Below are 21,984 nucleotides of genomic sequence, written 5' to 3'. Positions count from 1 at the left end.
TATGTACTGTAGGTTTGTTGCCTGCCTTCTCATGGTTAGTCCTTTGTGTGCATCAACCCCAGCCACATAAAATACTTGTGTGCCCTACTTGCCTTTACACAGTCCCAAAGTGTACTAGTAATTCCTTTTTGGTGATACTTAAAGTGCTCAAGTAATGATTTATATGCATTAAGTGGGTATGAGTTTGAGAAACCTGGGGTTAGTCAAACAAAGCTTGTTATTGAAGGAGTCCATGTCTAATTTTGGAAAATTTGTTTTTAGTCTGGCCTCTTAAATTAGACTTCAATTGTTTAAGTTTACTGAAATCATATACAGGTATCATATTGGTGGGTGTCAATATTCCTGATCAAAATAAGAGAAGATTGCTGTATCTCCATCTTTTACAACTATGATGCCTAATACTGTGGAAACAAACCTTACCTTTAAAGAACAACTGCGGCTTTTCTCTTTTTGAGATTCTTTATTTGAACCAATATTAGAAGTTGATCACAAGTTAAAACACTGGTTAATAGAGCTGATTGTCAACCCAGCCTTGATACTAATTTGATAAAGTTGCATGCCAAGATACATTTGATCCACAAAGCCTATCTTAATAAATGAAGACAGATGGACAGACACACAGAGATAACCTTTTATGCAACAGATATTCTATGGCAAGGGTTTAATAAAATAAATTAGTAACATGAATTGATAATGTGTTAAAGGAATATCCTTCCTTCCTTCCTTAGGCTTTAGTCAGCCCCTTTATAATATTTATACTGTATATACTTGTGACACTTGCCAGATGCTTCTGGTGTTATTGTACAGGGGTACCTAGTGACAGCACTAGGATCCCGCTTCTTCTATCAAACAATAAATAATTGAAATTGAAATTGAATTGAATTAGTAACATGTTCTATTAAAAATTTCTAGCTTATTGATACACTTTCTTAATCCCTTGTGTATGGGTCCCCTCTGCTCCGAATAAAATGTCCAACGTTAACCAAATATTAAAAGTGGAGGTTGAATGACTCTGAGGTAATGAAAGTTAACACCCTTCAAGGGAGATATAAATATATAAACTACATTCTCTTGCTGCACTAACAATCTGAAGGATCCAATTACAGTGCAGCACAATACAACCATGGTTCCAATACAGTACAGTACTTCAAACATAAACTAGCATAAAATTCGAGTTCATGTTGATTAATGAGAGACATTCTATTACAGGTATAGTTGCCCACACTTCCACCTGATACAGTTAGCATTGCCAATCCTCTTTCTCTCCAATGAACCCATTGAGTATTGAAGCCTGATTCCGAGCTCACAAGTTGTTGTTTTTACGGGGAATAACCCACCTGGGCACAGGTCATCGACTCTAGCAGGGGCCTTGGGGTGTAAAAATAAGAGTAAAAGGAAATTAAAATAGAAAAGAAAAAAGATTATACAGTATTATTCTTCACGCAGAATGCGGGAAAACCAGCTTTTTAAAGTGAGACAGATTGTATGAGTATGGAAACACAGAAGAAAGCAGAACATTCCACAGTTGGCTGTGTGAGGAAAGAAGGATGTACTATAACGGGTTATTCTAGTGTGACCGACAGCCACAGAGAAATGGTGGGCACCGCGGGCAAGACGAGTGTTACGAGCCCACGGCCTTGCCAGCGGTACACAGGATGCCATCCACTGAACATTGCCCGTTAAAGTACCTGTAAAGAGAGTGTGAAAACATCGCGAAGAAAAAGGGAAGAAAGATTATCAACTTAAGGAGGAGAGTCAATAAGCAGAAATGCCTTTGATTCCGCTCTATCTAACAGTTGGACAGAAGAGCTACCCCAGATATGAGAGCAGTACTCCAAGTTAGGTCGAATGAATCCCTTATAAACTTGAAGCAACTGCTCAGGAGTGAAGTAGCTATATGTCTGTACGGCATTCCTAGCTTTCAGGAGGCAACTAAAGAACTTCGTAATAGTAGGTAAACTTAGGATGCTAATTAAACATTCCACTTCTGTCTCTGAATGAAAGCATTTCTTGCATAGTTTTAGTTTTAATGCAGGTTAGAAAATAGAACGTCAGTGGCAGTGTTGCAAAATGTTGTGACGGAAAGAATGGGAGGGGTGGAAGGTTCTCTTCATCGAGAGGTGCAGCATGTACTGTTGTGTTTAGTAATGTATACTCGGCATGTGAATGGTGATATTTTAAATCTGGTGTTAGATAATATTGGGATAAACCAATAAAATGTTATTGCATCGAGTCTTCTTTGTTATGTGGACAACATTCATATGGTACTCTCCATGATAATGAAGGAAATTACATACCCTGTACATCTACCCGACATTACAAATACAAAAATACTTATACCTTTTGATAGTTATTTCTCTCACTTTTTTTCTTTTTGCACTTTCTGTATGTAAGATAGTGTGTGTATGGAAGTGAGTAAAAAAATAAAACACATAGTATCCAAATCTGAGTTAAAAATTAACCATAACATAACATACAGATCACAGGTGGGGAATGGTTGGAAATATCCTGTTCAGTCCAGGAATTACTTGGGGCTTATTAATAATTTATTCCAAAACATAACCATTTTTTAGAATGTTCTGGATACCGGGACACCAGATAAATGGTCCAAGCCAGAAATTTTTTCCTTCAGAAACTTGCACATTAAATCAAAAGATAGTTTTAGCAACTTTTTGAGTAATGTCAGGGTTAAAAACCGATACAATATTATTTTTTGAGTCTAACTCCCTATTTCAACACACAGACACACACTACAGGACCCTCCAGGCCAAACTGAACAGCCTCCAAAATTGATTCACAGTCAATCATACTACAGGAGGTACCATTAGCCATACCAACACCATGGTTATGCTCATTAACCTTTCCTCTGACCATGTTCCACCTCCCCTCATTACAATTAACTACAATACCTTCCAGGTTGTGGATTTCACCAAACTCCTTGGCATCACTATAGATGACAAACTAAACTGGAAAATATACGCCTGTACACAATAATCACTAAATCTTATAGCTTTCGTTTATGCTTTCTCCGTCATTTCAAGATCCTTGAATTTCACACGTCTGAACTAAAGAATATTTCCACAAAGTTCATACTGTACTTCCTAAATTCACCTACATTTCCCCTGCCTGATAGTCTTCCTTAACTGTTATACAGCAAATTTTTTTCAGAGAAAGTGAAGAAGAGGGAATGAAAGATTATTCTCTGCCCATCTTGCACCACATAACAAGAGGCTCTCAACTATCTCTCATCATCATAACCTCTTGTATCAGTTTGGGACAAAGCTGTTACACCATCCTCAACACTGCCACTTGCTGCCACCTGAGATCCATCATCCACAAATTGCTGTTTGACACCACAACTGTATCATTCAGACATAACTTGTGTGTCCACCTCTTGCTTCTTCTCATTTTTGTACCACATTTACTGTGAGAGTCCTTGCTGAGTGACCCTCTCCCCATGTCAATACCTATATGTTACACTAATTATGTCTTTTGTGTATTTCAAGCTATGGCTGCTGTATTTTTAAATAAACATTAATCATGATTACCACCATTATTAATATTATTATGCCTCAATATACATTCTATGATATATGGTACACATGAGAAAAAATTGAGAACGTTTAATATGGAAATTTAATGGGGATTAATTCTAAATCAATAATTTCCATCACAAACTGCTATTAACCACACCTAACCTTGATTTCTACACATCAGATTATGTAAAGTAGCAAAGAAAACATGCTTATTTGATTGTAAAACTGTAAACACAGTACAGTACAGAAGTTATCACAAATTGAGGTACAAGTACTGTACTGTATATGTAGAGTACTGTACTGTACCTGAATTGTGTTCTTATCTGAACAGTCAAGTTTTAAATACAGTATTTAGTTTCCATTCAAATCAATGTACAAGATTTCTTTCTCTACAACCTTTCATAATATTCATGTTAGCAGAGACCTGCCCACTGTTCAAACAGCAGCAGATAATTGGTTCACATCAAGTTGTGCAATACAAAACATCTGAGCACCCCTGTGTGTTAATCTCAAGTCTCATTTCTTCTATCTAGACTCTGTGTCCTGTTGTTGTTGCAACTAATGTATTGTCTCAAGATTAATATTAAATACAGTCAACCCTCATTTACGCGGTCCCACATTCCGCGTTTCCACGTTCTGCGGTGCCCTGCCAGAACCCAGGATGCTCACATTCCGCGGTGGGTGTACCCCTTTACACGGGTGAAGTATAATTTTTTTAATTTAGCTCATAAAATTCATACAAATTATCGGCCAGAATATAATTTTGCTGGAATTCTTACAATTTGATGATCATTTTGAATATAAACATCATAGATTTTGCATTAGACATACAAATTTTAGATATAATGTTTACTCTTGAGTAAATATGATATCTTTGTGCAAATATATGATATTCAAATATTCCTGGTCTTACAAGGAATCCAGCAATGTCAATTATATTATCCTAACTTTAGTCTGATTTATTATTTATTACTAAAAAGGTAAACAGTCTGGTATTCCCACACATTTATCTAGTAGGTTGGTGGGGGTGGGGGAGGGAGAGGAGGACGGCGACCGACCATCTTTTACGTGTGAAGAATATTTATTAACTGAAGATTTTATTTTAGCTCATAAAATTTTTGGAATTCTTTGATGATTGAATATAAACATCATATATTTTGCATTAGACATAAATTTTTAGATATAATGTTCACTCTGAGTAAGTATGTTATCTTTTGTGCAAAATATATGGCGTTTATATTCAAAATATTCCTGGTCTTACAAGGAATCCAGCAATGTCAATTATATTATCCTAACTTTAGTTTGAGGTATTATTTATTACTATACCTGGTTTTCCCCTAAAATTTCTCAGAGGGAAGAGCCAGCAGTGGTGTGTGAAGGAAAGGGAGAGTCTGTCCATTATTTGAATGGACATTCTTAACGACTTATTTCTCTATTTCTCTTAAGTATTAATTGTATGTACCATCATAAAATTAAGATGTAATTTTTACTACAACATAGTTATGTGTCGTCAAAAAGTGGAGTTTGGGGATCGGCCTGGACTCCATTTCAATCCCATATGTTATGTTATTCACTTCTCGCGTTTCTCGCTTTCCGCGGTACCCTGTGGGTTACATTAACCGCGTAAAGTGAGGGTTAACTGTATAATAAATAAAACAAAATAAAAGGATCCATGGCTCTGTGGTTCACTGAAGACTATAAGGATGTAATTTTACCATATACTGCACTGTACTGTACAGTACAGTGGTCCCTCATTAGCAGTTAACGGATTTGGTTAACGAGTTACCTCCCATAAGATTCTTAACTTCGGTTAACGAGCAATCCCTCGATTAACGAGTTTCTTCACGAGCCGACCTCAACATGTTTTCGCTTACTTGGCGGTCCACCAGCTGTAGTATTAGTCCGTCAATACAGTAATGGTTCTAGGGCTTAAATTCCTTACTATTTATTAAATACAGTGTATCAAGAAGTTTATACTATTCAATAATTTAAAAGTTTAATATTAATTTTTTAGTCATTTTAACAATTATTGAACATAAATGAAGGTAAGGTCACTAGTTTTGCCGGCGCCATCCAGCCTGTTAACACACCAAACAAGCGTTAGTCTCTCTCTGTTTTTCAGTGGAGGTAACATCTTGCTTGAGACTCTCTTCAACTAAATGGTTTTCTTTTCCAAGCAAATTATTGGTCATTTTGAAATTTATTTTACATATTGACAATATACGTATAGCACAGTGCAGTGTTATTTTAAAGAAAATATTCTTTATTTACAGCTAGTTTAAACTTAAAAGATCACGTGTTGACATTGTTTGAATCCAGCATGGGGCCTAAGAGATCAAGAAAAGCGATTTCAATCCAAACCAAACAGGAAATTATTAAGAAACATGAAGAAGGCATTAGAACAAATGAGCTTTGCAAAGAATATGGCATGTCGACATCAACTGTGTCGACAATTCACTTCAGAAAGGCAAATTTATAGAAGTGAAAGTGAGAAACAAATCTACCAGAGTGTTTAAAGGTAGATCCCTAATTGCAGAAACAGAGAGGTTACTTCTCATCTGGATTAGGAAAAACAGATGAAAGGTGATTCAGTTTCTACGAACATTTGATGAAAGAGCCAGGAGATTCACGAACATTTAAAGACAGATCAACCTGGTTCTTCAGGCACAGAATTTGAAGATTTTCAGGCCAGCAAAGCTGGTTCAAAAATTTAAGAAAGAAGTGACATTTTCAGTGTTATTAGGCATGGGGCTGCTAGTGCTGATAAGGAAGGGGCAGCAAAGTTTTTAGTGGTATTTAAAGAACTGATAGAAGAAGAAAATTATCTTCACAGCAAGTGTTCAATGTGGACGAAACTGGGCTGTTCTGGAAAAAGATGCCCAAAAGAACATTCATCACCAGAGATGAAGCCTCTTTACCTAGGCATAAACCCATGAAAGACAGTCTCACTCTATTGCTTGGTGCCAATGCTTCAGGGGATTTCTGACTGAAGCCTATGCTTGTCTACCACTCTGAAAACCCCAGGGTGTTCAAGCAACAGAAAGTGGTACAGTAGAAGTCCGAAAATCTGGAATGCTCGGGGATTGGGTCGGTCGGTTTTCAGATTTTCCGGATTCTCTGGCAGTACTTTTAAAATTCAAATTTAAGGAGGAATAAAGATGAGATGAACAGGTACACTTTGATAGTTTATTCATTAGCAAATACTGAGACGAGGCTGTGAATTCTGGATTTTATTCTTTGCCTTTTATATAAGTAAATTGTAGACTTTCCGATGTCGAGTTTCCATTAGATCAGTATTGCTTTTTAGTTTCAATTATTTCAAGTTTGTCACTCAATTTCAACGTGATCTTCTTTCTCTTCACACAACGAAGTTTATCTACTTTAGGAGCCATTATTATGGGCTTGTAAATACGTATGCTATATATGGTAAATGGAAAGAGTAGGACACAATATTACATACAGTGGGGTATGCTATTGCGAACGGATCCTACTACGAATATTCCTATAACGAACGGTATTACCTATAAAATTGAGAATGCTATAACGAACGAAACTCCTACAACGAACATTATTTAAAAAAAATTTTTTTTTTTTTTTTTTACTAATTTATTGTTCTTTATTACAAGTATTAATGATATTCTTTATTTCAGGGGTTTAGATGCATATGTATGCACTTTTTACAATTTTTACAATTTTATATTATATTTTTTTCAGTGTTTGGTTTATTTGGGGGCCTGGACGGATTAATCCTATAACGAACGAATGCTATAGACAAGGTTCTAGAACCAATTAGATGTTATGAGCATACACACTATTTGATTGCTTTCGTTTTAAAATGGCGCTGCGTGGTGGTCGTAACTATTGTGCAGCTGTGGCACTCACGCGCTCGCGCGCACACATACAAACCGCTAAATTTAAAAGTTTGAGTTTTCAAAAGTCCGTTCTCAGGTGAGGTTGTTCTGGCATCCGGATTTTTGGACTTTACTGTAAGAACAAAGCTTGGAGTTTATTGGAAGTCCAACTGTAAGGCATGGGTGACAAGACAGCTCTTTAATGAATGGGCTGTTGATGTGTTTTGCCCTTCTGTCAAGAGCTACCTAACCACCAATAAACTCCCTTTAAAGGCTCTTCTCCTCATGGATAATGCTCCTGGTCATGACCCTGAACTTGCCAGAAATTTGGAGTATCAATTTGACTTTGTGAAAGTGTTGTTTTTGCCTCCCAACACTACATCAATCATACAGCCAATGGACCAGAATGTGATCAGCAACTTCAAGAAGTTGTACATGAAGAAAATGTTTAGGAGGTGTCATCAGGCAACTTCCAATGATCCTGAACTAACACTGAAACAGTTCTGGAAGACACAATTCAACATCCTGGAGGCTGTAAAATTGATTGTGTCATCATGGCAAGAAGTCTCCACTAGATCCCTCAATTCTTCATGGAAAGCACTGTGGCCATCAGTAGCCCATGATTTTGAGGGATTTCAGGATGACACAGAGTTGGACCAGGAGATTGTGTCCATTGGTCAGTCATTGGGCCTTGAAGTGGAAGAGGATGATGTCGAAGAGCTTGTGATGTCTCATGAGGAGGAACTTACTCCTGATGACTTGAAGCAACTGGATGAGATGTTAGAGGCTGACAGTGGTGAGGAGGAAATGGAAGGTGATGACCATATGTCAACTAAAGAGTTGAAAGATGTGACTTACCACTGGGAGAAGTTCAAGGAACTGGCTTCAAAGCACCCAGATGTGAAAAAATCTGAACTAACTTTGTGTCATGTTGAGGACACAATGGTCTCCTTTAAACATAAGTTAATGGTGAGGAGGAGAGATGCCCCACAGACCACAATTGACACTTTCTTCAGTAAGAGGCAGAGGGAACAAGATGCTATCCCTCAGCCTTCCACTTCAAGAAGGAGAGAGGATGTTCATGGTGGAGAATCTGTCAGTCCAGAGGTTCCTGACATTTTCATGGAAGGTGACTCACCTTCCAAGAAGCAGTAAAATGCTTCTCCACCTCCACTTCCTTCTCTTCTCCCTTCTCCTCCTCCCACTTCAAATTCACATCGGCATCATCATCCAGGAGCCTTCTACATACACACCTCAAAGTAAGTGTAATTTTCTACCTTTTTGTTGAATTTAGGCAATTTTCGTGAGCTGGAACCAATTACCCAAAAACCCACTGAAACTATGGTTTCGGTTAACGAGATTTTCGGTTAACGAGCAACCTGCTGGAACGGATTGTGCTCGTTAACCGAGGGACCACTGTACGGTATATTAAAAACATGTGTTGTCTGAAGAAACAGACTCACCTACAGTGCACAATGGTTTTACATTCCAAATGAATAAAAAACTGGGTAAATATTACTGATATATGACAGCTTATAAAACAAACATAAAATGTTATAATGACAATAATAATAATTTTAATTCTAGAGTAAGACATACACTAGTGTGCATTTTGTGTAGGTGGTGAAGCTAGAACTTATTGGAATGATTGATCACAAGACATACAGTACATCCAGGTACCAAAGCCTCTCAACCCCAACAACTTAGGAAGGTCTATAAAACAGTTTTTGAGAGCCTTCATTTCTTGTGCTTTACAGAAGAAAATAAAATTAGCTAAAAATGATATAATAACATCTGAAACTATTATAAGACCAATGTAACACTTCATGAGAGAGAGAAGTCATGGCAATCTTCTCATTTATTATTTTTCTAAAAATCACCAAAGACAGAAAGATTATTAAAGCAAATATTCTGATACCATGCATCAACTGCACAGTATTAGTACTGTACTGTATTGCACTTTATGCCTGGAAATTTAAGAAAAAGATATACTTGTACTTCTAATGTACCCAGTATGGCAGTACAGTACTGAGAAATTGGCATTACAGTACTTTTAATACTACCTGTACTGTACTGTACTGTATAGTAATTCCTATATCAATTAACTTTAATTTCTAAAATTATCTACGAGAAGTGAATTTCCTCTTTTGCCTTGACTGTCTTCCTGTACAGTACTTTGTTTAATTTATCCACTTATACAGTACGTACCATCATTTGAAATTCAATTACTCAACTTAAAGTAATGAACTCTAAGTACAGTATCTCCCTATACCAGTGGTTCACAAATTTTCTCACATGATGAATCAAAAGTAAGGTTCTCCCTTATTGTTATTCATTCTTCCTAGATGCTTTACCATATGTGTTCTACCAAGATGTTCCCCTTCCCAAAAATATGGCCCGAAGATATCTATGGTATTTACAATATAATAAAAGGTGATTATTTTTTTTAATCTACTGTATTATTTGTTATGCTAACTAAAACTACTTAAGTACCATGAAAACACATTAACATACATAACTATAAATTTTGTACAGTAATGTACTGTACAATATATCCATAGGTCAATAAAAGATTACATTTAAGGTAAACATTTATTTCTTGTAGTACTGTATACTGTACCTCATTTATATATATTCATCAACTGTATATCCAACCATAAACATAAAGTGTTACAAAATAAAATAAAAAGGTTAATAACATGAGCACACTGGTGAAATTACACACATTTAAAAGTGCTGTACAAGTGACAGGTAAATGATAAAATTGTAAAACTTCCACAACCCAGACCCACAATAAACCCCTTCAATTCCTAACTTCTGAATGTGTTAATAGATACCTTAAGCCATACTACATAGTATCCATGCACCAGAAAGCATCTTCAACAACCATAGTGCATCAAAACCTGTACCTTTGTTACATCGGTGATGGACTACAATGTACACCAAACCATTATATAACATGCATACTTATGCAGGGTAATTCAATTTTTTTATAATTAAAATCAGATAAAAAAAGGGTTTGATCCTGAAAACTCATTTTATAACAGAGCCAGTCACAAGTAGCCTGTGACTATGTGCACCCAGGTCTTACATGGTTAGTAGTCCTAGATCCTGGCAACTGGTGGTAATCCAAGGTCACTCCCACCCTGATGACAACTGCTGCTCAAAATGAAAGATTGGAGGTCTCAGTTTGTCCTAAGTTGTGTAAGTATGATACAGTAATTCATGAGGCCATACATCTCATCGGGCAGTGTCATTAACCAGATGTGCAGTAACAATTACCTCATTAAAACCAAACTCCAAGAACATTGCAGAGAGGTGAATGGGATCTGAGTCATTCTTCACTAGCTCTGTTATATAATGCATTTTCAAGATTAAACCTGCCATTTCAGAGTAATCCATGAGTCAAAAACGGAGGGGATAGAAAGAAGCTCCAAATATTGTGTGGCATACAACCCAAGTGGGATTCTGCTTCCTATACAAATTGGGCATTAATCCTGAAATCCCATTTGGTTACAAGTATGGACTGTGCTGACAAGCCTGCAGGTTGACTCCAAGAAATTCCAGTAACTTACACTCCAGCATCCCAGTAAAACAGAAAACTAGAAGTAGGATCTCTCCCATCGCAACTCCAGTCCTTAACAATAGTGTATAGCAAGGAAGATTCAGTTTCTGAAGCCGAGAGCTGTGAATGTATACAATATTTCCAAGGCCTTGTGCATGCAGCCTGCTGCCCAAGACATTTTTGTTTCAGTGAATTAGAAATTTCATTTATGCTCAAGACAGCTAGTATCTAGGAATGGAGGCATACTCCAATGGTACAACTCGCATTGTAATCTCCGGAAACAGTGTAAATCCCTAACCTCACAGGCTTCCAAGCACCACACAATCCAGATACCCTGTGATGAATACCTTTGCATACGTCCATCCCCCCTCTCTAGAAGATGGATTTCAGTGAGACTGCATGAAGGAAGGTCTCAAGGATGCAACTCCAGGAACATGTGGGACACACTTCAACTGAGTGAGTTATTGGCTTTCACTGAGATAGAGGCAATATAATCTTGACCTTTGGGCTGTTGATCATGCCTTTCAGTTATTTAACTGTGGTTGTGAATCACTTTAACTGGATATAGAAACTGATGAGATCATCAATCAAATTTCCATGCCTTTAACTGAATCTACTCCAGCCTAAAACTTCAAGTCTAATTTTTCTATAAAAACTAAAGACTTAGACAGAGCTTGACCCTTATTAGTGAAGGTATAAAATAAGTAAAACTGTTGCCCATCCAAAAGGTAAGAATCCCCTTCACTATGGGAAAGCCACTTTTAATATTTTATTTGGCTAATGCCAGATGATTTTATTCAGCTCACAGGTGACCCAATACACAAGGGGTTGTGACAAAATATTCTTTAGTCAACTAAAGTTCCCTACAAAAGACATAGCAATCTAGCTACAAAACTATTAACTGCATGAGAAACAAGCTGGGCCTCCTTAAATGCCAATGATAATACTAATGTAAAAAGGTATTGAAACCTTTAGAAGCCCTACAAGGTGCTCTCAAGAAGAACCTGAGAGCTGCTTTTGAATCAATCTGGACTAGAGAAAGATGGAAGTTCCCAACACAATGCACCAGTGACCAGGCGCACTGAGGGATCCTGGAAAAGTACATCACATAATAATTCTTTAGAGAGAAAGATCAAGTACTGTACAACCTGATCCCATCTCTTTAAAATGAGCATAGTGTGTAACTCCTTCCAAACAACCTGAGATGTTGCAATAACACTCCAATATTACCAAAGCCTTGGCCATAAAACATCTTTGAAACCTTAAGCTGGCCCCAGGCCTTCTAGGAAACACCCTGCAAAAACAACAGATTGGAGAGATCACATGAAGATTCGCATTCCACCATATTTCACCTGAAGACTAACCACCATAACATTACCTGGGGGATAAGGTTAGGCTAGATTAGCATTTGGGTGGTTAACTTTAAGGTAAAATACACTAGGGCAAACCTTCATGTGGAATGGGTAAATTTGAAATTAGGAAATGCAACACACACTGGCACATTGTCATTACACCATTACATGTATAAACTTGTAAAATGCAAGAGAAAAAACATCAACTCTTACCTTACACAACACAAGTACAGTAGTTATATGGACCAGACCAACCTCAGTGTTAATATAAATATATGAGGAGTTGTACACACACGTCTTTCCTTATGACTTTGGCAACTGAGGTGAAGAAGTTGTTACTGTGAATCTGGTTTATAACAATGTCAAGTGAGTTATGATCTGTGCAGAAGAAAGAGCTGCACAGCATAATGACTTGTCACATTCCCATGTCTTACTGCAAACACTGACCTTTAATCTCTCATTTTGAGTGATGGTTGTCACAGGGGAGAAAGTGATCTTCACTTTACTGTACCTCAAATTGCCAAGGCCTAGGAGCTCAATAAACCTAAAAAATCCTGGGTGTACATATTCAAGTGTTGCTTCTTACATCATGTCCAAATTTTATCAGTATGAAATACTGTAGACTATATGAAAACCATTTACAACTACTGTACCTGGATGTTTAAATACCTTTTTATTTTTTTATAAAGGAGGTACCCTTAATCTTTTTTTGTGTTAAGTGTTTAAAGATATTGAATTTATTCAACCATAAAAACAAAATTTTAGTGTGGGAAAGAGCAAGATCAAAGCTAAACTGCCACAAATGACTTGAATGGTGAACAAAATAAAATATACTACATTATAGTTTTATTTACAAATTACATTTAGGAATATGGCATTTTATCTAAATGAGTTTGTAAGTGTCTATCTAAATTACTTTTCTTGACACCACGATATGAACAATGAGGACAAGTATAAGGCTTTTCTCCCGTATGTGTCCGAAGGTGTATTTTCATGCGATCCTTTGTTGATGCCTGATAGGAACAGTGTGAACAAGAAAATGGCCGTTCTCCAGTGTGAGTACGAATGTGCATTTTCAAGCGATGTGATCTATTAGTGATGTAAGCACAGTAGGGGCATCGATTTGCGTTGCTGATGTTGGCGAGGTCATTTCCGGTTCCTGGTGCTCCACCACAGTCTGTCACTTCGTCTTCATTCTCCGTTCCTACCTATAGAAAATGCCTATCTTATTTAAATGTCATAAAATTTGAAATATACACTAGATGAAAGGTAAATATTTTATATTCCTTCCGGGTCTATCAGAAGTCGTTTATAAAAGGGTCATACAATTGTCTCACTTTCCATTTGTAGTACAAGAGGTATATGTAAGATACTACCTATTGTTTATTCCAGAAATCCTAAGGTAATTTTCCTTTTTTTTTTTTACGGGATTAGCCCACCAGGGCACAGGTCACTGACCCACATCAGGGCCTAAGGGACAAAATAATAAATAATAATAAATAATAATAATAATAATAATAATAATAATAATAATAATAAATTAAAAACTATAAAAAATATTAAATAAAAATATAATAATAATAATAAAAATATAATTATAATTATAATAATAATAATAATAATAATAATGGACCATAAATAAATACAAAAATGAAAAAAAAAAGATCAAAAGCAAGAAACAATATACTGTATGTTGTGTTGTCAATGGTAAGAGAAACAATTGAGACCCTGCAAGTGTGCTTAAATGAGGCAGAAGGTCAGATCAGCAACCTGGGACTTGGTCACAATTTTCATGATGCCTTAGGGCAGCAGGGTCTACCACTAGACAATAAATAATGCTTCCTGTAGTTAAGACAAAATAAAATTCTGTAATTGAAAAATATTTTATCTATTTTCAAATACTGTAAATGTCCTCTAATCTGGACAAATGGGGAGAGAGAGAGAGAGGACTGTCCAGTATTGTCCATGATGCAAGGTGGAAAATCCCAGAGGACGGAGGATTTCCGACTCAAGCTGAATACAGCAATGGCCATAACAGACCCCTAGTGTTTTGTAATTTATCAAATGCTTTGAATCCTTGACCCAAGTCTCCATGCGAGTTATAACCTGGCTTGTTAGACAGCACTTTTATTGGGAGATTAGATAATCCCTTGTCTACGAGAGATTCTTGCCTAAACGGAAATTTTTTTTTGTCGTTAACAGAATTAACACTTAAGAGAGTAGTCTGAAACAAAGAGTTAATGTCATTGAATCCATGCGATTATGTGATGATACGGTGATAAAAATGAAAAATGTACATTAGATTTAGAGTTACAATGAGAGATACAGAAAATAAAAAGGGTTACTAGAAATTAAGGGAATGTGCTAAGGAGCATTGGGGATAGTAGGAGGAAGGGTGAAGGTGGGAGGAGAGCCGAGTTTCATCGTGCATCTAGCTGTAGTTCCAATGTTATCGGACCATTTATGGACTTTACAGTTTCAGTGTGTAAATTGCACTGTACTTATAATAATAATAATAATAATAATAATAATAATAACTACAAAACTGGGTAAATCAAAATACTTTGAGTTATGCCTTCTTTATTAACATGTGTCAACACTTATAGTGCATGGTACTCACAGAACCCCTTCCCACTTTCTATTGCCTTTTAAAATCTTGTGGTTACCACTGCATGCCTGTTACTTTTCTGACAACGAAGTTACTTCTCATGATTGGTGAATCATCTAGCATTAATTTCCTTTTTCATTTCTTTGGAAAACTAGGAACAGGAAGACCTGATTGCAAAGCTGCTTCTCAAATATCCTCCCAAGATTAAACTAAAATTATTGTAATATCACACACATTCAGATTGTTAATTACTATGAGAAAAATATTTTTCTAATACAGTGCGTACTAAATAAAATTTTATATGTGTCTTACATATATAGATGCCCCAACAGACCGGCTAATGTGTCGAAGGGACATAGCTAAATCAAATCCTACCACCCACACTAAATGTCAATCCATAAATGATGATTAAACTTCCTTCCATGTTTGAAGTCAGTACAACTGGACCTGTAGGGAACACTACACGCCCCTTTTAAGCTGATGGTAAAACACATCCTGTAACTCAATGAAACTTAATCCCATAATATCCTTTAAAACAACTGTACTTACTGGCACATACTGTATCTCATTTCTAAATAAGAGAACCATGCCATCTGTATAAGTAGGAGGAAACTAATTGTAACAGGACTAAAGACTGATAATCAGTAATGATCCATTCATTGGTAGGGACCATGACTATTTCTTAACTCCTGTGTACTGTATTTCTTACCATTTAGGACACCCGGCTCAAGCTTTGTTCATCGACATGAATAAAGTGATCACGTCACTATCTTTATATGGATAAACTTCAACACTGGTTAGTTGCACCGGGCTGGAACTATGATGTGAGTTGAGCTGACCAAGATTCATCTGTTTAACATCCTGAACAATTCAGACATTGTTATACAGGTGGCCCCTGCTTTATACTATTTAATGCAATTTTGCAATTATGTGTAGAACCTGTTTCTACTACTGTATTGTACACTTATTTTGTCCAAGAAAAATACACAATGTGTGAAGCTTGTGAGAGTACTGTAGGCATGTGACTCTGTTATGCAGTTGGGGCTCGTGAGGTCTTGGGGAAATAGGGAGGAGCATTGAGTGGAGCTCATATGAGGTCTTATGGTTGCAAGTGAAAAGGTGAGTGGGAGCCACATGAGGAAGCCCAAACACTCCCTCACAATGTGTTGCTTTGTCCATGATGTATGCAGAACTATGCTACTCTCAATTCATCCTCCAGTGCAAGTCCCCCAACCTTTATACATAATGTGCAGTAAGTGGCCACATTACATACAAGGCCTCAGTAATTGTCTGCAGCCATCAAACAGTGTAAATATAAAATATGTATCACTCAGAAAAATAAAACAGAAAATTGGACATCAAGAAATACAAAACTAAACCACATATTCAGACAAGTACATTACTGATATACAGAACATAAAACCAAGTAACTTAATGGGTGGCAATAAATAGTAATGTAACAAAATTATGTTTCAGATTCAACAATACAAAGGAAATGGTTACCAAGACTCTCGTGAAATTCAAGACTGAATATCCTCTGCAACGTTTGTAAAATTTGGTTCAAATCTAGTAAAAGCCACTTCCACAAGTTCCCTTGTGTGAGTGTTAGTCTGCTGGCAACTGTACGTAGACCCAAACATTAAAAATACTATTAAATGTACTTACAGTATTTCAGTGTTAACTGATGCACTTTTTTATTGTTCCAAAAGTTAACCAATGACTGACCTCGTATGTATAAAGAGAAAAAGATTTGAAACAAACGAGAACAAAGTTTTCTTACTCTAAATCTCAGAAAAACTATCTGTGAATTCCAAGTGTAATCATGACAAACACTCAAGTACTACTTGTGTGTATGTTGTCAGCTGCCAGGTACTGCATTATATTTCCCAGTCTTAAAGTGTATCAGATTAAGTGTTTGCTGCATAAAGTGTTCAAACACCCTTATCAAATTAGCCAGCCACTCATCACATATTTTGGATGCCACAAATGTAAACTTTCTGGTGGCATGAGGCTGGAAATATGAGGGTTGTGGACACCTGCTCTAGTACTGCACAGTATATGGATTTGCCATCACTGCTGACTATTGTATTATCATCAAATGCTCAGAGTAACCTGCTAGTGCATCTCCCAAACCTTCTACTGTATTTATCAAATGACAAAGTGAAAAAGTGCTGCTTTTAACATTAGAAACAAAGTAAGAGATATTGAGGTGAGAAGAAGTGGGGAACAGTGTCAACATTTGTCCTTGGGGTGAGCACAATATGCCCCATTAAGAGCCCTGATAATCTAAGGAACACAGTAATACACTCAATATCACTTTCAATAAAGGTAACACCAAGAAAAAGAAATCCTCAGCTGGAAAATGGAGAAGATGCTGGGGATGTACAGTATATTAAGGTCCAGACCTCAAGGAAAACAGTACTGTATATCTCAAGAGGGTGTGTGTCCCTATTGATGGGGAGTCTTCAAGCTGATACAGGGGTACCTCTTTTGCTTCTTGTAATTTTTATTACAAAAAGTGTTAGAAATTATTCTTGATGGCTAGCAGAAGTCCCGCAATACATCCCTGTTTAATACATGTACGTAATAAATGGCTCTCTCGAAGTGAATTTATTTTGTGCACACCTTTTGGGGACACAACCCCCACATAAAGCATGGGCCACCTGTACTTCACTTTTACTGAGTCCACAGTGACTATGGTACAGTACTGTACTGCAGTAGTGAAAACCAGACTGTACTTAAACAAGGAACCAACCCAGGTTGGGTAGTGCCTTTTTCAAAGTGGAAACCTTGACCTCCAAATCCTACAAACAGAGCAATTGTAGAAGTTATCCAAGAAAAAAAAAAAAAAATTATATATATGTATGTATGTATGTATGTATGTATATATGTATATATATATATATATATATGTGTGTGTGTCAACTATGACAATTATTGTATACTGTAAAGGCAGCAGCACACTGAGCACTTTCCTCCAAACATTGCCCATTTTGCTAGCCGCTGGCCTGACGGCCCACCAAGCAGCAGGATTTTGGCTGTTGTGAGAAATGGACAACGGTTTGGCGGCGAGGTTTGCTGGCCGGATTAGTGCTCAAATGAGCTTCATATTAGGTGTTGAATATTCAAGTATAAATGGAAAAAAAATCATGAAACAATAATAATTCAAAATACTGTACGTACTGTACTGTATAACACAAAACATTGACATGTCTCTATTTTTTCACCACTTTAAAACTTCCTTAGTATTATTAAATAATTATTCAAGGTCTTCCTTGACCAACGAGCCACCGCCACTTGTAAACTAATTTCTTTTCTTTAGCTTTTACAGACGCCTCACTTGCTTCAGCGATTGAAGAACTATAGCACAATCCTGGAAGGCCTCAACTGTAGTAACAATCCATGGTGAACCTCATCTAGACGCTTTGTTGTTGTTTTCATTGCGTTGTGCAGATGTGCCAGCAAAACATCCCAGTGTGATGCGAACATCTCTGTTTTGCTGGCCTGACCGTGTTTGCCAAACAAGTAGGAAGGAAAAGTGCCCTGTGTGCCACTGCCTTAACTCTTTCCATTTTGAATTGTGTTGCAGACATACAGTATTTAATAGATATAAGCAGCATCAACTACCCTACTCATTATGATCCCATCAGAGTGAGTACAGTAGTCACCTTCTCAAATGTATGAGGGAAGATAGATATTTTTATCAGTCAACCAATTTTCAGTATTTTTGGCTGTGTCAACTTTCACTGCAAACAACTTTCCTAAATGACCCACTGAGAGGACTTTTCTCCCACACCTACTATTGTAGCATGGTACTTCCTCACATGCAACCACTGCCATCATTAACCATCCCAGCCCAATTCTTGGTTATACTACTTGTTTTTCTAATCTTGATGGAGTTTTGTAGTCTTTGTTGTGATTGATGCAATACAGTACAGTACAGTCATCCCTTGGTTATCACGCCTAATTGGAACCTAACGAGATATCAAAAGTACAGAACCTATGGGATTTATTCTAATTGGTTCCAGGCACCCAAGACCCAACCCCAAGTTTCCTATTTTACGACCACTTAGACCCACTAAATATATATACAGTATAATGTTATGGTAAATATCAGAAACACACATAGGCATGGCTAGGTTTATTACAAAGTGATGAAAAGGGGATGCTCAATACTGTAGTCCACAAAATATGTAGCTATGCTCTCTTTATTTGAGTCCCCCATCATAGGAGTCCGTTTTCTCTCGCTTCAGGACGCCTGAGTCCTCCGTTTTCTCTCGATCTTAGAGTGCACCAGAGACTTCGTTATTCCTTAGTAATGACACAAAATTTGAAATTGCAACCCCAATTGCAACTGGGGTTGCAATTGTTGAGGCAACTAAATAGGTCTGATTACAGCAAATGTGTTATTGTCAATTTGTAGGTGAAAGATTTTATCCTCAATAGAGGCAAATGCGTGATAACCAAATTCTCGGCCTGAAAAATGCGCTATAACGGCAGGTGTGCAGATTTTGATGGAGGCGTGATAACGAAAATCGCGATAACAAAGTGCGTCATAACCAAGGGATGACTGTACAGTACTAAAATCTCCTCTAAATGGCTAGTGTTTTTTTAATAGGTAATCCTGAGACATTATTATGTACTTTTAACAACAAACGTTCCTATTTCCCAAATTTACTGAATGGATGAGTACAATATTGTGGACAAATGATAACCAGAGGATAACTAAGAACCTCTGGGTTGGTTTCTTTTATTTCACTTTCAATAAGACATTCAAAAGAATAACAAAAAACTTGAGTATTTCTCTGGGATTTCAGTAAGAAGTTTTTTGGAAGTCCAACTATGCTGTACTTTCATCGGTAAATATCTTATAATCTTACAAATTCTGAAGGTATTGGCCAACATGTGTTCCAAAAGTTTAAATAATCTTATATACCATACTATTAAACATCGATACAACATTTTATAGTAGAAAAAAAAAAAGCATGAATCAGGAAGAGCTTGACATCACATACCCTTCTTTCATACCTTCAAAACAAAAATTTCTCAGCAACAAGAATAGTCCTGCATTTACTAAATAAATCATCAATTCTCTACACAGTGACACAGAGAAACCTACAATAAATAAGACATTCCCATTACAGATGGTACTAGTCATGTGTTCATACATACGTTTTATAAATTTCCAGAGTGGGACAATGATATTGGTGATGGGGAAGAAAATGGATCTTGTATTATATGGGAGCGAAGATGCTTACTGAGGTTGCCCTTTGTGGTAAAACTCAGGGGGCAATGGTGGCATATGTATGGCTTTTCACCAGCATGATTACGGATGTGCCTTCTCAGATTATCACTCCTGCACGTCTGAAATGAGCACATGGGGCAAGAGTAGGGTTTCTCACCCGTGTGGGTACGATTGTGACTTATCATATGGGAAAGCCTAGTTGTCGAGTATGTACAGTATGGACACTTTTTAATCTTCTTTTTCTGAGTGAGGTCCATCCCAGCTCCTGAGACTCCTCCCCCGTCAGTCCTTGGACCGTCACTGTCCACCCCTACCTGTTGGGGACGCACATTTCATTTACTGTCCAAAACAATTCGAGCATGAATGAAACTTTAAAAGAATGAGCTGCTACGAGAACCTTAATACTGTAAATGAGATAAAACACTACACTAAGGAACTTTACTAATATCTTTCATAAAATCCTTATTTATAAATAAATGTTACTTTAGGAACTCTTGTTTCACTCATTTTGAGAGGTTAATGGAATTTAAGATAAAGTACAACTTAAAGCTATTTCAGTCTCTCATAAGTACTGAGAATATGCAAACTTGTAAGAGACTAGCGGACATAACAGCCTCACGATGAAATTAATAAGAAGCAAAGGATTATTTCTTTTAAGACTAGAGAAACAGCTCAGTTGGTTTATAGATATCAGGATGAGTAGCTACTGTTTTTAAGATGTACTATGCAAATAGGATGAGAACAAAAACTATGAAAAAGAGATAATATAAATAATACAACTCCCTATCCCAGTCTGTAAGTAAGCGAAGTCAGACATAAAAGTGAGAAGACTATCTAAAGTGATAAACTTATGACTGACACTAAACAGGTTATGAGTTGATCCATAGTGTGGCAAGAATCACAGATGGTGTTGTCAATAATATTAACAGTTGGACTGATAGGTCAAATGGGCCTCAGTCCATACCATTAGAATTTGGGCCTGTCAGGATTGTAGCCTATTAGGAGTGAGATCTACAGTATTATGACTGGATCCTAATTCTGGATCCAAAAGAACTGCAGTCTAATAGGACTGGGGCCCATGATATATACAGTACTGTACTATCTTAATGATACAATACTTCGTGATTTTACTGGAGTAAAACAGTTTAGATGGTAGGTCAGAATTTTTTGCTAGAATCCACTACTTCCTGAAATATATAATTCCTTAATGAACTTAATATTAGTATTAAGAATTTTTCACCTGCTGATGAGTGTGTTAAAAATGGCAATGTGTATAGTTAAAGTACAAGACAGTGTGTGAAAAAATCCACACAGAAAACAAGGGAAGAAACCCATCAGGGAGAAATGGTCAATATCAGTTACAATGTAAATATATCTGTAAAATACTGTAATAAAAAAAATCATCCAGCTTACACTAAATAAAATAAATAAAATAAATACAATTTTAAAAGCTACTAAACAATTTAAGTTACAAATCAAGAAGATTCAGTTTACTTCAATAACAAAGCTTTTTTATTACTGCATTACAGTAAGCCCTTGTAAATAGTGATTGGTTGCAAAGTGACCCACATCAAAGCTGTGAATGAGTAATGGACTTTTTTTCCTCATCAAATGTTTCCTTAACATTTGTCACCATCTGGCATGTGTTCCAGTACTGCCAATTAGCATCCTCTGTATGCAATTCATTCTAACAAATACTGTATTGAACACAATACAGTACACTGTAATAATTATGGTACAGTAGGGATATACTGTACATGTCAAGAATAACACTAAAGTGCTAAGAAAAGAAGACATGTAAGGCTTCACTACTTTTCCTGTAGTGAT

The 21,984-nt window shown here is 36.7% G+C and overlaps 1 protein-coding gene across 6 annotated transcripts in view; it reads right to left on the bottom strand.

The window, feature by feature from the left end:
- Positions 1 to 21,984, bottom strand: part of LOC121873819 (zinc finger protein 629-like) — a 107,379-nt gene that overhangs the window by 19,255 nt on the left and 66,140 nt on the right. For 2 of the 6 annotated variants that reach the window (XM_042377546.1, XM_042377547.1), the window contains exon 6: positions 19,885 to 20,471. The exons of 2 other annotated variants lie outside the window; for them this stretch is intronic. In XM_042377546.1, the coding sequence (XP_042233480.1) occupies positions 20,088 to 20,471 (384 nt within the window). In that variant the 3' untranslated portion in view covers positions 19,885 to 20,087. Of the gene's footprint in view, positions 1 to 9,971; positions 13,513 to 19,884; positions 20,472 to 21,984 lie in introns of those variants that run through there. 2 more of the 6 variants (XM_042377549.1, XM_042377550.1) reach the window with 2 other exon arrangements.

Source organism: Homarus americanus, unplaced genomic scaffold (genome assembly GCF_018991925.1).
Source record: "Homarus americanus isolate GMGI-L3 unplaced genomic scaffold, GMGI_Hamer_2.0 scaffold25827, whole genome shotgun sequence".
Taxonomy (NCBI): Eukaryota; Metazoa; Arthropoda; class Malacostraca; order Decapoda; family Nephropidae; genus Homarus; species Homarus americanus.
The sequence above is the reverse complement of the archived record's forward strand: the minus strand, read 5'-3'. Positions and strand labels throughout refer to the sequence as shown.